The following is a 13199-nucleotide window of genomic DNA, read 5'->3' as shown; positions in this document are numbered from 1 at the left end:
ATGACCGAATTTTCATTTTTGGGTGAACTAACCCTTTAACCCAAATTTTCTGAAGAGACACAATCGCTTTATATGATGAACAGATTGAATTTAGGCTTTTATTCACATATAAACATTGATCAGCGAACATGAACAGCAGCTCAACTGAACCTGCGTGATGCGTGAAAACAAACCTTTTTCTGAAGCTCAAACATGCTGAGAAACGCACGAGAACGAAAGTCACTGGTTCTCGCACGTCAAGCAAAACATACTTGAGCTTCCGTTTACCATGACTGATGTGTGAGATGATGAATGTTTATATGTGAGTAAAAGCCTAAATTAAATCTTTTCAGCATATAAAGTGGAGTTGTCAAAAGTACTGACTTCGGTACCAGTCCCTACTGAAATTCATAAACACCTCTGATTGGCCATTGTGTTGACGCGCTCATCAGATATGTCTGTGAATGGCTACAGTGATCAACACACGGAAGTGTTTGAATTTGAAAGCATTTTGAAAGCAGGAGGATTTGAAAGTAGGTGTCTAAGTAGTTGGCTATCAGTGGACTGGTCTGTGATAGACACCTGCTTTCAAACGCTCCCGTGTGTATCGGTGAAGAACGTCATTGACTATTTACAACGTTTTATAGTGTGATCATTGTAGCCAATCACAGACATATTTGATTAGTACGTGAACACAATGGCCAATCAGAGGTGTTTACGAATCCACTCAACAGCGCTCAAAGCATCACATTTTTAAAATTTCAGTGCCGAAGTCGGTACTTTTGACAATACTAATATAAAGAGATCGTGTCTCTTCAGAAAAGTTGGACTGAACCGCTCAAATCATATGGATTAGTTTCACGATCTCTTTATGAATTTTTTGAAGCATCAAAGTGGTAGTCACTTAGTTGTCTATGCAGGGACAGAAACATCTCAGATTTCATTAAAAGTATCTTCATTTGTGTTCTAAAGATGAATGAAAGTCTTGGAACAACATGAGTTAATGATGACAGGATTTTAATTTTTGGGTTGAATTAACCCTTTAAGGAGAAACTGGACATCATATAATAAACAACTAAAGATCATGCACGACTTAAACATCATTCGAACACAACAAACTTAGTGTAGAAACACTTGCCTTGTTAGAAATGAAAACAATTAGTGTTCTAAAATTGCTCAAAATATCAGGTTTGATATCTTCAGTCTGAACATCATACACTAAAAAAGGCATATATTGTATTTCAGCCTTTAGCAATATCGGCCAGAAATGTAATATTGGTGCGTCACTACTTCAGTATAAGAACAAAGATTTTTCTTAACAACCACTGTCCCAAATGCATGGTCTACTCATGTAGTTAAAATATTTTAATTTAGACCCATATATCAATGCAGGAAATGCCTTGAAAAACATGGTATTCTTTGAAGTACCTTGGTACCATTGTATTAATTACCATCTGATAATATCACTGCACCATGATACAGCCAAAGTACTTTTGTAAGCATTTAATTAATTTTTATCCCCATTTTCCATCATCTTTGTCTCTTCCTCAGGTAAACTCTCTCCCTGCGGATAAGTTACAGGAGATCCAGAAGGCCATTGAGCTGTTCTCGGTGGGACAAGGTCCAGCTAAAACCATGGAGGAGGCCACACGTCGCAGTTATCAGTTCTGGGACACTCAGCCTGTTCCAAAACTTGGTATTGATCATTTGTGCAATTGCACTCACAGTAGTTTAGTTTTTGTACTTATTCCTTGTTCTGACACCAGTTTTTTTTCTTTTCAGTAGTGTAAACATCATCTGTACAACACATGTTTTCTTGAGACTCATGACTTGTGGCACAGTTCATTCTGAGTTTGTTTGTTTGTTTGTTTGTAGGAGAGACTGTGACATCACATGGCTGCATTGAGCCGGATAAAGATAACATAAGAGAGGAGCCGTACAGCCTCCCACAGGGCTTCAGCTGGGATGCTCTCGATTTGGGAAATCCTGGAGTGGTACGACATTTGAATCACTAAATTTCTCCCTCGATATCTTATCCTTATACACCTAGAAACAACTCGGTCTTGACGATGTTTTCAGTTTAATTTTTCTCTCTGTCTCTCTGAAGCTGAAAGAGCTGTACACTCTCCTGAACGAGAACTACGTGGAGGATGATGACAACATGTTTCGTTTTGATTACTCTCCTGAATTTCTGCTCTGGTATGAATGTTTGGCTTGAAAAATGACAGATGGGTTATGAAAAAGTTGATCAAAATGTTGTTTTTTTTCTTGTATTTAAAAGGCTATCTATTTATTTTTTGGTCTAAAAGTCATGTGATATCTATCCTCAGTGTCTCTGTACTCTGTTTTTGTCCCAGGGCTCTGCGTCCTCCAGGCTGGTTGCCTCAGTGGCATTGTGGAGTGAGAGTGAACTCCAATCAGAAGCTAGTTGGTTTCATCAGTGCCATTCCAGCCAACATCCGCATCTATGACATGTAAGCAGCCATAAGTTTACCTAAATAATATTTCAAATGCATCAAAATCAACATCTAAATCCAGAAACACCTCAAGTCACCTTTTCACTGTCTCCGACATTTAAGTACTATTGTCGCATTTTGCCCCCCTAGTGGCAGTTGTGCTGAACTTTCAAACTGTTCGTGAGTCAGCCATTACCCTACGCTAAAGGCCAAAGTATACTTCAGTTTTTATGCGCATGCAAGGGTTGCGTACAGTGCGAAGGGACTGCGTGACTTCGCAACTTCCTGTGGAGTTTTTTTTTAATTAAATGACTAATACCATTTGGGTCAGCTGAGCTTCTTTTTGTCAACTCAAATTTAGTTGACTATTAAGAGGCAGCCCTAAACATATCCACACAAAACAATGTCAAACTAATGTATTTAATAATTATAAAACCCATTTTAACTGCCCATTTTAACCCGTTGACGCGTACGTTCACATCGGTGTGATTAGAACATTCAGTGCATCACGTGATCAACTGCCAAATTCAAATGTACTTGCGCGCTTTGGCTGGCGCCGAGCACAAATATGCAGTGTTTTTAACCACATTTAGGTTTCAGACATTTAAATACGCTTAAAAGTACAGACAAAACAATATATTTAGAGTTTGTAAATACACACTGATGTCTATAGAAGCGGCAATAACAATTCTTTCCATAATAATTAGACATGTTTTATTCATATCAGATAACTTTAAAGTTTACCTTGTTCTTCCTCAGTTCACCGACTCGCTTTCATGTATTTCGGGGGGATGAATTTGCGTGTTGTAAATCCAACAGATCTGATTCTCTGTATTGCAGCGCAAACGAACATGACGGCGCCCATCGCGCGTATAGCTGAACTAACGTGATTGTTATAAAGGTGTTTAGACAGCAAAACACATCCACTTGCACATATTTGACAATCAGAATATCAGATATTTCATGCTATAGTTAACAAATTTGTGAATATTTAGAGTTGAAAAAGGAAAAATTAAATAAAAGCAGATCATCAGTCATACAGAGCTATTGAGGCTGTGAGCAGTGTCACCGTGGAAACAATAAAGTGATACATTCCAAATAATGGTTGCCTTTAAAAGTTCATGCTGGGGGCTCAGCCAGAATAATTGAAACTTGCGTGTGAAAGGGTTAAAGCAAGTGTAAGAGTTAAAAGCAGTATGATCCACAGAAAATGAGTGCTGACCATTTTTACTGATATGTAATTTGCATGTAAAATTAGACTTTCAAATTCATCCAATGAATTTTTTTTTTTCATATTGTGCAGACTAGAATGTAGAGTACTTTTTTTGGCCTCTCAATTCTGGTGTTGACCCATATCTGCTCTTCAATCCTCCCAGAGAGAAGAAGATGGTGGAGATTAACTTTCTGTGTGTGCATAAGAAACTTCGCTCGAAACGAGTGGCTCCGGTACTCATCAGGGAGATCACGAGACGGGTCAACCTGGAGGGCATCTTTCAGGCTGTGTACACCGCAGGTGTGGTGCTGCCCAAACCAGTGGGCACCTGCAGGTAAGATACACATCTGCACTCTCATAATATATGTAAAGCTACCTCTGTGCAAAGTGGAGAGTGGCATTAGACTGACACACAAAATGACCTTCCTCCAGGTGGCGTGTCGGTTCTCAAATATGCTTTATTCTGCCACAAGTGGTTCAAACAGAGTTCGATTATGCTTTAAAGCGGCTCTAAAAACAAAAATAGTGTCATTGATCAGCTGAGATCAGTTCAGTGTTGATTCAGTTCCATTTAATTACTGTGTAAAGATCATCAAATATGACTTGAGTTCAATTCGGCTATAAAGCAGCTCTGTAGAAAACAGTGATGTCATCATCCTAGGGTGTGTTTCCCAATAGCATTGTTGGTGAATTATGGTCGTAAGTCGCATTGAACTCTATTGGTAACGACAGAACTCGTTTTGGGAAACGCACCCAGCTCTGTTCAATTCTCATCCAATAGTGTCAGTACAGTCAAATCAGTGTTATTGCTGAATATTTCCACAAAAATATTAAACAACACAACTGTTTCCACATTGATGATGATAAATGTTTCTTGAGCATCAAATCATCACATTAGAGTGATTTCTGAAGGATCATGTGACACTGACGACTGGAGTATTGATGCTGAAAATTCAGCTTTACATCACAGGAATAAATTACATTTTAAAATATACAAAAATACAAAACTTTTGTTTTAACTTGTAATAATATTTTACTAATCTTACTGCATTTTTGATTGAATAAATGAAGCAGAAGAGACTTTTCAAAAAAATAAAAAAAAATCTTTCTGACTCCACACTTTTGAACTGTAGTGTACGTGTCAAATTTCTCATAAAATGAAAATCTCAAATGGGGATAAGTAATTGTCACACAACACTGCTATTTGTGTGCTAATTGCTGCTCTTATTTTAACTCATTTTAATAGCCTTTAAAAAAAAAAAAAAAAAAAAATCCCTGTTTCGTACTGATTGCCTTGCTTATTTCTCTGGCAGATACTGGCACCGGTCCTTGAACCCACGAAAGCTGATTGAGGTGAAGTTCTCTCACCTGAGTCGGAACATGACTATGCAACGCACAATGAAGCTCTACCGACTGCCAGAGGTGAGTTCCAGGTACTTCCCTGGGTGATATCTGTCAGGTTTCCTCTTTTCTATTTTCTCTTAATGCGTGTTTCTCTCCCGCAGGCTCCAAAGACTCCTGGCCTGAGGCCGATGACTGTAAAGGATGTCCCAGCGGTTCACCGCCTGCTGAATGAGTACCTGAATCAGTTCAACCTGGTTCCCGTCATGAGCCCTGACGAGGTCAAACACTGGCTGCTTCCTCAGGAGAACATCATTGACACCTATATAGTGCAGGTATTACATTCACCGAACACCTAGAATTCATGGCATGGGTAATCCTAGAGCAGTGGTTCCCAGACTTTTTACAGTGGTGTACCCCTTGAGGCATTTGATATCCTTCTGCATCCCCCCTCTCACACCATTTCCATTAAGGTACAATATTTGCCCCCTTAGATTGGTTTTTGTGCGCATTTCTTTTGCCTTTTATTAATGCAAAGTTTTTCTAATCCTATTAAATATATATATGTCGCATGTTTTATGCCAAAATCTTAAAAATAAGTTAATAACTTAAACTAAACCAATAATTTTTAAACAAATTAAATCTTTGTTTCTGTCTCTGAGAGAGTTTCTTAAATCGATCTCTCTGCACAGTTTGTCTATATTTGCACTTTTTACAAACTTTTACAAAGGTACGAGAACGGCAGCAATGTAGCGCGGTTTGCTAAGGCAGCAGACTCTGCAGGAAACTTACTATATGCATGCTGCTTGTGTGGATGCAATCAGTTTTGACAGCAAAAGATGTGGTTATTTGATTGGATGTCTTGTATTTGACCTTTTATGACACCATTATTTCCCTGTGAAAATACATGCTAGGATTTAGTGCTAATTTAAGGTGGGGTAGAATTTAAAAAAACGCGTACCCCAGTTTGGGAACCACTGTCCTGGAGGTATCGCTCATGAAAGTGTTTCTAGCATTAGAAAATAAGAGTGGACAATCATCAATATATTTGCCATGTAAACAGCTGGTCCTTTATATCAACTGTGTTGTAGAATTCAGATGGGAAGGTGACTGACATCCTGAGTTTCTACACTCTGCCGTCCACCATCATGAACCATCCTGTGCATCGCAGTCTGAAGGCAGCGTACTCTTTCTATAACGTACACACCACCACCCCTCTCCTGGACCTGATGGGAGACGCTCTCATCCTCGCCAAGTCGGTCAGTCACTCAATGTGTGTGTGAGAGTTAGGGCTGCAACTAACAATTATTTTGATTATCGATTAATCTGTCAATTGTGTTTGGTTAATCTGATTAAATCTCACAAATTTTATTTCCCAAAAAGGGTTATTATATCCTGCCCAATGTTGTCCTCCAAACAGTGAGCAAACTGAAGATTATTGAAACAAATGTAGAATGTATCTATGGAGGGTTGTCATACATAATGTACAAAAAAGGACTGAAATCAAACATTATATTTTCTAAAACTTGGTGGATGTTTTCTGTGTACAGACGTAATTAATCTATAATCAAAATTCTGTTGATTATTTTCACTATTGATTTTATCAGTTAGTTGTTGCAGCTTTAATATGAGTTTGTTTAGCTATAGTTTTAGTGCAAATCTTTCACTAGAAGTGAGCTACAATTTTCCATTTGGGGTTGTGCTCATTTGAAAAAAAAAAAAAAAAAAAAAAAACATTCATAAATGAAATAATGTTGTTCTAGCAGTTGAAGCACCATAGGCAAACCTGTGTTTTAGAACATCTGCAGCAATTTGAACTGTATAATTGCAGGCATTACTGGAGCATTAAACTGTCAGCAGATTTATTAAAGCTTTTTCATTCCCACTGCAGAAAGGATTTGATGTCTTTAATGCACTGGACCTAATGGAGAACAAGACGTTTTTGGAGAAGCTCAAGTTTGGCATTGGGGATGGAAACCTGCAGTATTACCTCTACAATTGGAAATGTCCCAGCATGGGCTCAGAAAAGGTACAGGTTTTCAGATGTCAGTCCAGAGTTTTTCTAGATTAAAATCAGTATGTTTTCAGTCGATCAGAATGAAGCTGAAGTTAAATGAATTGGCTTCTAAGACAGGATTGACATTGCTAAGTTCATACACTAGGTGGCCATAGTACCTCACTGTATGTCTCCCGAAGCACCTAGCTGTCACTTTTTTATGGTTTTCCTTTTACCTTTAGTGTTGTAAGGAGTGGTTATTTGACTTACTATTGCCTGTCAGCTCAGGCCAGTTTGACATCTGGCATCAACAAGGCATTTTTGCCACAGAACTGCCATTTACTGCATATTTTCTTTTTTTCGGCCCATTCTCTGTAAACCCTAGAGATGGTTGTGCGTGAAAATCCCAGTAGATCAGCAGTTTTTGAAATACTCAGACCAGCCCGTGTTGCACCAACAACCATGCCACATTCAAAGTCACGTAAAGCCGAGTTCAGACTGCACGATTTTCAAAGTAGTCGGGTCACTGTTCTTTTCACACTGCATGACTATCTTGGCCAGCATTCAGTCACTGCCGTGTTCAAACTGCATGATGGCTCGGCGATAGAAGGTTTCAAACTGCATGACTTTACAATAGGAAGAATCACCGACAACTCTGTCTGGCACATTTCACAACCAAACACACATGAGATGTGACAAGGAAACGACGTGATATCAAGCGTGCAAGACCGGAGTTCTCACGTGAGACTGGGTTTATTATTAAAAATAGTAGCCCGCAAGAAGCTTGCAGTACAAATTGCCTGTGCGCTGATTTGCAGCGAAAACAAGAAAAAGAAAATATGGAGAATATGGAGGAGGAAATGGTTGGGGAGATATTGTGATATTGATATTGCTGATATTGTGGTCTATAACTCCTCCCCGAACTCCCCGCTGCTCTGTATCTTGCTCTCTCATTGGCTGTCAGTCATCACCGATGTAGTTTTCAGTCAGAACACTTTTCACACTGCATGATTTTGAATCGCAGACAGGTCCAGATTTTTAGCATGCCAAATATCTCACGGGCGTCGGCGACTCCTCAGCGATTCTCTCATATCGCGTCTTTGCTCGTTCACACTGCGTGATTGTCACTCGCTTGAATGAGCACCGATTTGCCTGTGATTTCGGGCATTTGTCGGTGATTTCTCAAAACCTGTTGGCGAGCCAAAATCGGGGCAGTCTGAACTCGGCTTAAATCACCTCTCTTCCCCATTCTGATGCTCAGTTTGAACTTCAGCAGATCATCTTGACCATATCTACATACCTAAATGCAGTGAGTTGCTGACATGTGATTGGCTGATTAGATATTTGCATTAATGAGCAGGTGAACAGTGGCCGATTTATAAAGTGGCTGGTGTGCATATATGTATGTGTATTATTTTAATTTAAAGGGTTAATTCACCCAAAAATGAAAATAATGTCATTTAATTACTCACCCTCATGTCTTTCCACACCCATAAGACCTTTGTTCATCTTCAGAACACAAATTAAGATATTTTTGATGAAATCCGATGGCTCAGTAAGGCCTCCATTTATAGCAATCACGTAACAAAGCCTCGTTTACTGAAATCACATGACTGGCAGTTTGATACACGCTCCAAACCACTGATTCAAAACAAGATTCGTAAAGCTTCATGCATCAGTGTTTTGAAATTGCCCATCACTAGATATTGTTGAAAAGTCACAAAAAGTATTCTCGTCGCTTCATAACATTAAGGTTGAACCACTGTAGTCACATGAACTGATTTAAATATGTCTTTAGTAGCTTTCTGGGCATCTGAAAGTGTGAATTAACTTGCTGTCAATGGAGGCCTCACTGAGCCGTTGGATTTCATCAAAAATATATTAATTTGTGTTCTGAAGATGAACGAAGGTCTTACGGGTGTAGACGACATGACGGTGAGTTGATTAATGACAGAAATTTCATTTTTGTGTGAACTAACACTTTAATGTGTAAAAATTCCTAAAGATCAATACTAAGCCGGTATAATTGTTCAATTTTTAATATTTATAATTTTTAATATTATATTTTAATATATAATTTTTTTTTTTTAGGTGGGTTTGGTTCTCCAGTGACCCATTCCACCATCCACAACTTCTATCTCGCATGACAGCGAGGCTGATTTATGACATCACGCACTGACCACCTGACAGATGCTACCAATGGACTTCCTGCTTCAGGAAGGAGAATTCATCGCCCATTTTTAAGTTTGAACTTTGACCTTTTGGACCTGCACTACTGCTGCCAGACTGAGAAGATGTTTTCTTCTCTTTCCTCTTATTTCTCTCTCTTTCCCTCGCTCTTCTTCTTAATCTCTCTCTGCGCATGGACCTAAAGCCATTGTAATTGCCATCATCAGAGATGAGGAACCTTAATCTGTTATGATTGGTACACACACACACACACACACACACACACACACACACACACACACACACACACACACACACACACACACACACACACACACACACACACACACACACACACACACACACACATGCTGATATGTAACTACCAGACATGCTCATGATGAACCCTGATGCATAAGTGTCATGCTACTCGCAGCGGTAGATTCAACTCATTCAGTATAACGTTATTTTACTCTCCTTATCCAATGGGAAGTGCTTTTTGCAAAAAAACAGGATGAAAATGTTCATTTCCTCAGTGTTTTAGAAAAGAACATGCAACAATCAAAGACACATGAAAGTTCCTAGAAAAAAACAGCCAATGAGATAATAAAAATCCCAAGTGGACATGACAAGGGCTGCTGTCAATGATTTTCCTGTGGTCATTTTCTCCTTCCCACATCTTAAACAGTTTTTCTTTGCCATGGGAACCGTGTCTCTACTTTCTTTTGACAAACATTGACCAACTGACGGATGCGGTACACAGCGAGCGAGATCTTTTTGTCTTGGTTTTGCTTTGTTATTGCTTTTAATATGTTCTCTCTAATCAGTTTATTGCTTATTTGTCTCTAACTGCCTGTGATCCTCTTTCACGGTTTTGCCAACAGAGAAGCACCAGTGTAAATAAACAAGGAAACAATGAGAAATACCATATAAGATCCAGAAGTTGACAGTGGTTTGAACTACATTGTACACCTGGCAGATTGGGGGGGGCGGGGATCATCATAAATTAGCAATAATAATGGTGTTTTTGAGGAAATGATTTTGATCTGGTGGGTGTGGGAATGAAATGTGGTGATTTGTGTCGTGGATGATAGATTATGCCTGCTTATAAAGTTGTACAGCTCTAGAAGTATTGGAGAATATCCCGATCGTGGTGTAAGCATATGCCGGAGCTCTTATTTATCACATGACTTCATCTGTCCAATGCATGGAAGCAGATGGATGTACCAAAGCAGTACAATTTTATGAGTAATTGGCAGTATCTACTTAAAATTGTGGTTATGAACATGGTATGGGTAATTTGAGGAAACTGGTTGTGGAAAATACAATGTAAGCAACTGAAAACGGGTCTTTAGGATTTTATGATGGAGTGAAAGATGTCAACGTGTATTATTATTATTAATAATTTTTTTTTTTTTTTTTGTGCTAAATAAAAAGTAGCAGCTGCTGTGAACGGTTGTGTTTTGGTTTGTTATTTCTGAGTTCGTGTCCTGTGGTCGATCTCACGTCGTTTCTCTCTTAGGTCAGAATCACATTATTTCTGCCTTCTATAATGATGTTATTTCCTCCACACGTTTTTAGTTTTTATTTGTGTAGGAAAATGTAAGTCTAGCCACGTCAGTCAAACATCAGTGGGGTCGACAAGATGTTTTGTTCTATTAATCCTCATGACTAAAGCAATAGACCCTAGAGCCAGACGAGTAGAAACTGCCTGATTTATTAGAATCCTTCATGAATATAATGTGTAACTTTTCAACCACCCTACACTGAGGCAGTGAAGTGTGAAAATCACATGGTACATAACCTTTAGCCATATTTGCTGTTATTTAGGGCTAAATATTACTGTAGTTCCACAATAACCAATACAGTAAAGTACAGTAAAAAGTATTTATACGTCATCTTCAATGACTAAGGTTTCTGGATAAGTGTTTTTTGTGTCTTTGACACAGTAATAATATAAAATCACTTCTTACTTTTGAAGTTTAGTATAATATCATCACATAGAAGTGTCATTGTGTAACACCATATTTCGAAATGAAAATCTTCAAAAGTTTGGAGTCAGTAAGATTGAAAGAAGTCTCTTATTCTCACCAAGGCTGCATTTAGTTGATTCAAATTAAACTGTTATTTAAAATTCAGCATCATTAATTCAGTCTTCAGTCACATGATCCTACAGAAATCATTCTGATATGATGATTTGCTGCTCAAGAAACATTATTATCAATGTTATGATTTGTATTCAGGATTCTTCAATGAATAGAAACTTCAAAATTATTTGAAATAGAAATCTTTTGTAACATAAATGTTTTTTCTAAATAAAGAGACAAGAGGCAATTACTAAACATGTTTTATGTTGTGCAACAGTACAAATAGGTTATAAGGATATGTACTGTTTAATATTAATTTTGTTTTCTTACAAATTTACACCATTAAATTGTATTTATTGGCTGTATATGAATGGAGAATGTCTTTTTAAGTGTGTCTTTTTACAGTGTACAGCAAAAATGAGTACACCCCCTCTGAACAAATACAAAAGATGTATTTTCTTTATGATCACTAATACAATTCATGGAAAGATGGCAAAACTAAAATGTATTAAACATATACATAATAAAAACTGAGAAATATATGTCATTAATAGCCATAAAATAACTAAATTAGCCAATTTTGTTTAAATTAAGGATTGCAGAAATGAGAACACCCCTAGATTTAATTCAACAAATATATAATATTCTAGTACTTAGTATGCCCTCCATAATTTTGAATATACTGCTCTGACCCTTCTTGGCACGGAGTGTACAAGTTCACAAGTGAAATACATGTTCAGAAGGGTTTTCACCTTGGGAGAATGCATATCCTCATTGTCATGTTGAAAAAATGCCCAACAATGCAGGGAATGAGGAAAGAGTAACATCTTCTGTTTCAAGTTTGTGTATTAAATTACACAGTGGTGTGTGAATTCATGACAGCATTGATAAAGCACAACTCCCTCACACCTTCAGCACTCATACATCCCTATATAAGAGCTTTACTACCACTGAACTTTACTGTGGGAACCAGGCACTTCTCACTGTACTCCTCCTCTAGCAACACCAGAACATTTTGGATCCTGTTTGACCCAAAATGATTGATTTTGTCTCATGAGACCAGAGTATTGATTCCCAGAATCTATATTTTGTAAATATGGGCTTTGGAAACGACTAACTGACTTTATTGTGCTTTGGCTACAGTAGGTAGTTCCAGTGAGAACAACAACCATGCATGTCATTTCTGCAGGCTGCATCTTACTCTGTGAGATAAACAGGCACTCTTTTCATAGCTTTTGCTGGCTCTGAGACACTCACTTGATATTTCTCCTGCTCTTTGTCTAAATCCCTCATCACTAAATGAAAGCTTGAAATGAAGGCCTGATTATTTCAGGGGCCTTGTCACAAGTCCATTGTTTTTGAATTTCTGTGTTACTTTTGCTGTATTTTCACACTTAAAACAATGATTTGGTAATCCTCTTAAATAAGTCTCCTGACGATTCTCTCTCAAGTGCTTCCACTGTGGTCAGCATTAAGTCTGAGAATGATTCAGTGGGATATATAACACTTTTAATTGTCTTTAAATGTTTTGGTTCAACATACTTACCTTTTGATCAAACATTGCCTTAAACTTACACCCAAAAATTTTATTTAGTAACTTTTAGGAGGGTGTACTCATATTTGCTACACAACATTTTATCACCATGATAAGAAAATCTTATTTTGACATGCTATGGTAGTTGATTAAGCAGACTTGCTGGAACATTATATCTCTAAAGAACCCTAACAAGTCTGCTAAGTAATTGAGCAATTGCTGTCTTTCAGAAGTTTCAGAGGGGGTGTACTCATTTATGCAGTGCAATGTATATGCAGCTCTACAAAAGACTAATATTGTTATTCATCTCAAGTCAGTTAAATGTTGATTCATGTCAATGTTGTAAAAATTGTCAAAAGTCAATGCAGCTATAAAGCAGCTCTACAGAAAACAGTGGTGTCATCATCCAGATCAATTCAGTTCA

General features: G+C 37.9%; 1 protein-coding gene across 1 annotated transcript in view; it reads left to right on the top strand.

Moving 5' to 3' along the window:
• LOC137017749 (1-phosphatidylinositol 4,5-bisphosphate phosphodiesterase delta-3-A) overlaps positions 1–10624 on the top strand; it is a 50106-nt gene extending 39482 nt beyond the window's left edge. The window contains exons 3-12 of the mRNA XM_067382344.1: positions 1531–1675; positions 1855–1973; positions 2087–2178; positions 2337–2453; positions 3812–3982; positions 4962–5070; positions 5154–5324; positions 6081–6248; positions 6881–7018; positions 9077–10624. Coding sequence (XP_067238445.1) covers positions 1531–1675; positions 1855–1973; positions 2087–2178; positions 2337–2453; positions 3812–3982; positions 4962–5070; positions 5154–5324; positions 6081–6248; positions 6881–7018; positions 9077–9097 — 1251 coding nt within the window. The 3' untranslated portion in view covers positions 9098–10624. The remainder of the gene's footprint in view (positions 1–1530; positions 1676–1854; positions 1974–2086; positions 2179–2336; positions 2454–3811; positions 3983–4961; positions 5071–5153; positions 5325–6080; positions 6249–6880; positions 7019–9076) is intronic.
• Positions 10625–13199: the final 2575 nt, after the last annotated feature.

This window comes from Chanodichthys erythropterus, chromosome 3 (genome assembly GCF_024489055.1).
Source record: "Chanodichthys erythropterus isolate Z2021 chromosome 3, ASM2448905v1, whole genome shotgun sequence".
Taxonomy (NCBI): domain Eukaryota; kingdom Metazoa; phylum Chordata; class Actinopteri; order Cypriniformes; family Xenocyprididae; genus Chanodichthys; species Chanodichthys erythropterus.
This window is presented reverse-complemented; position numbering and strand designations above follow the sequence as displayed.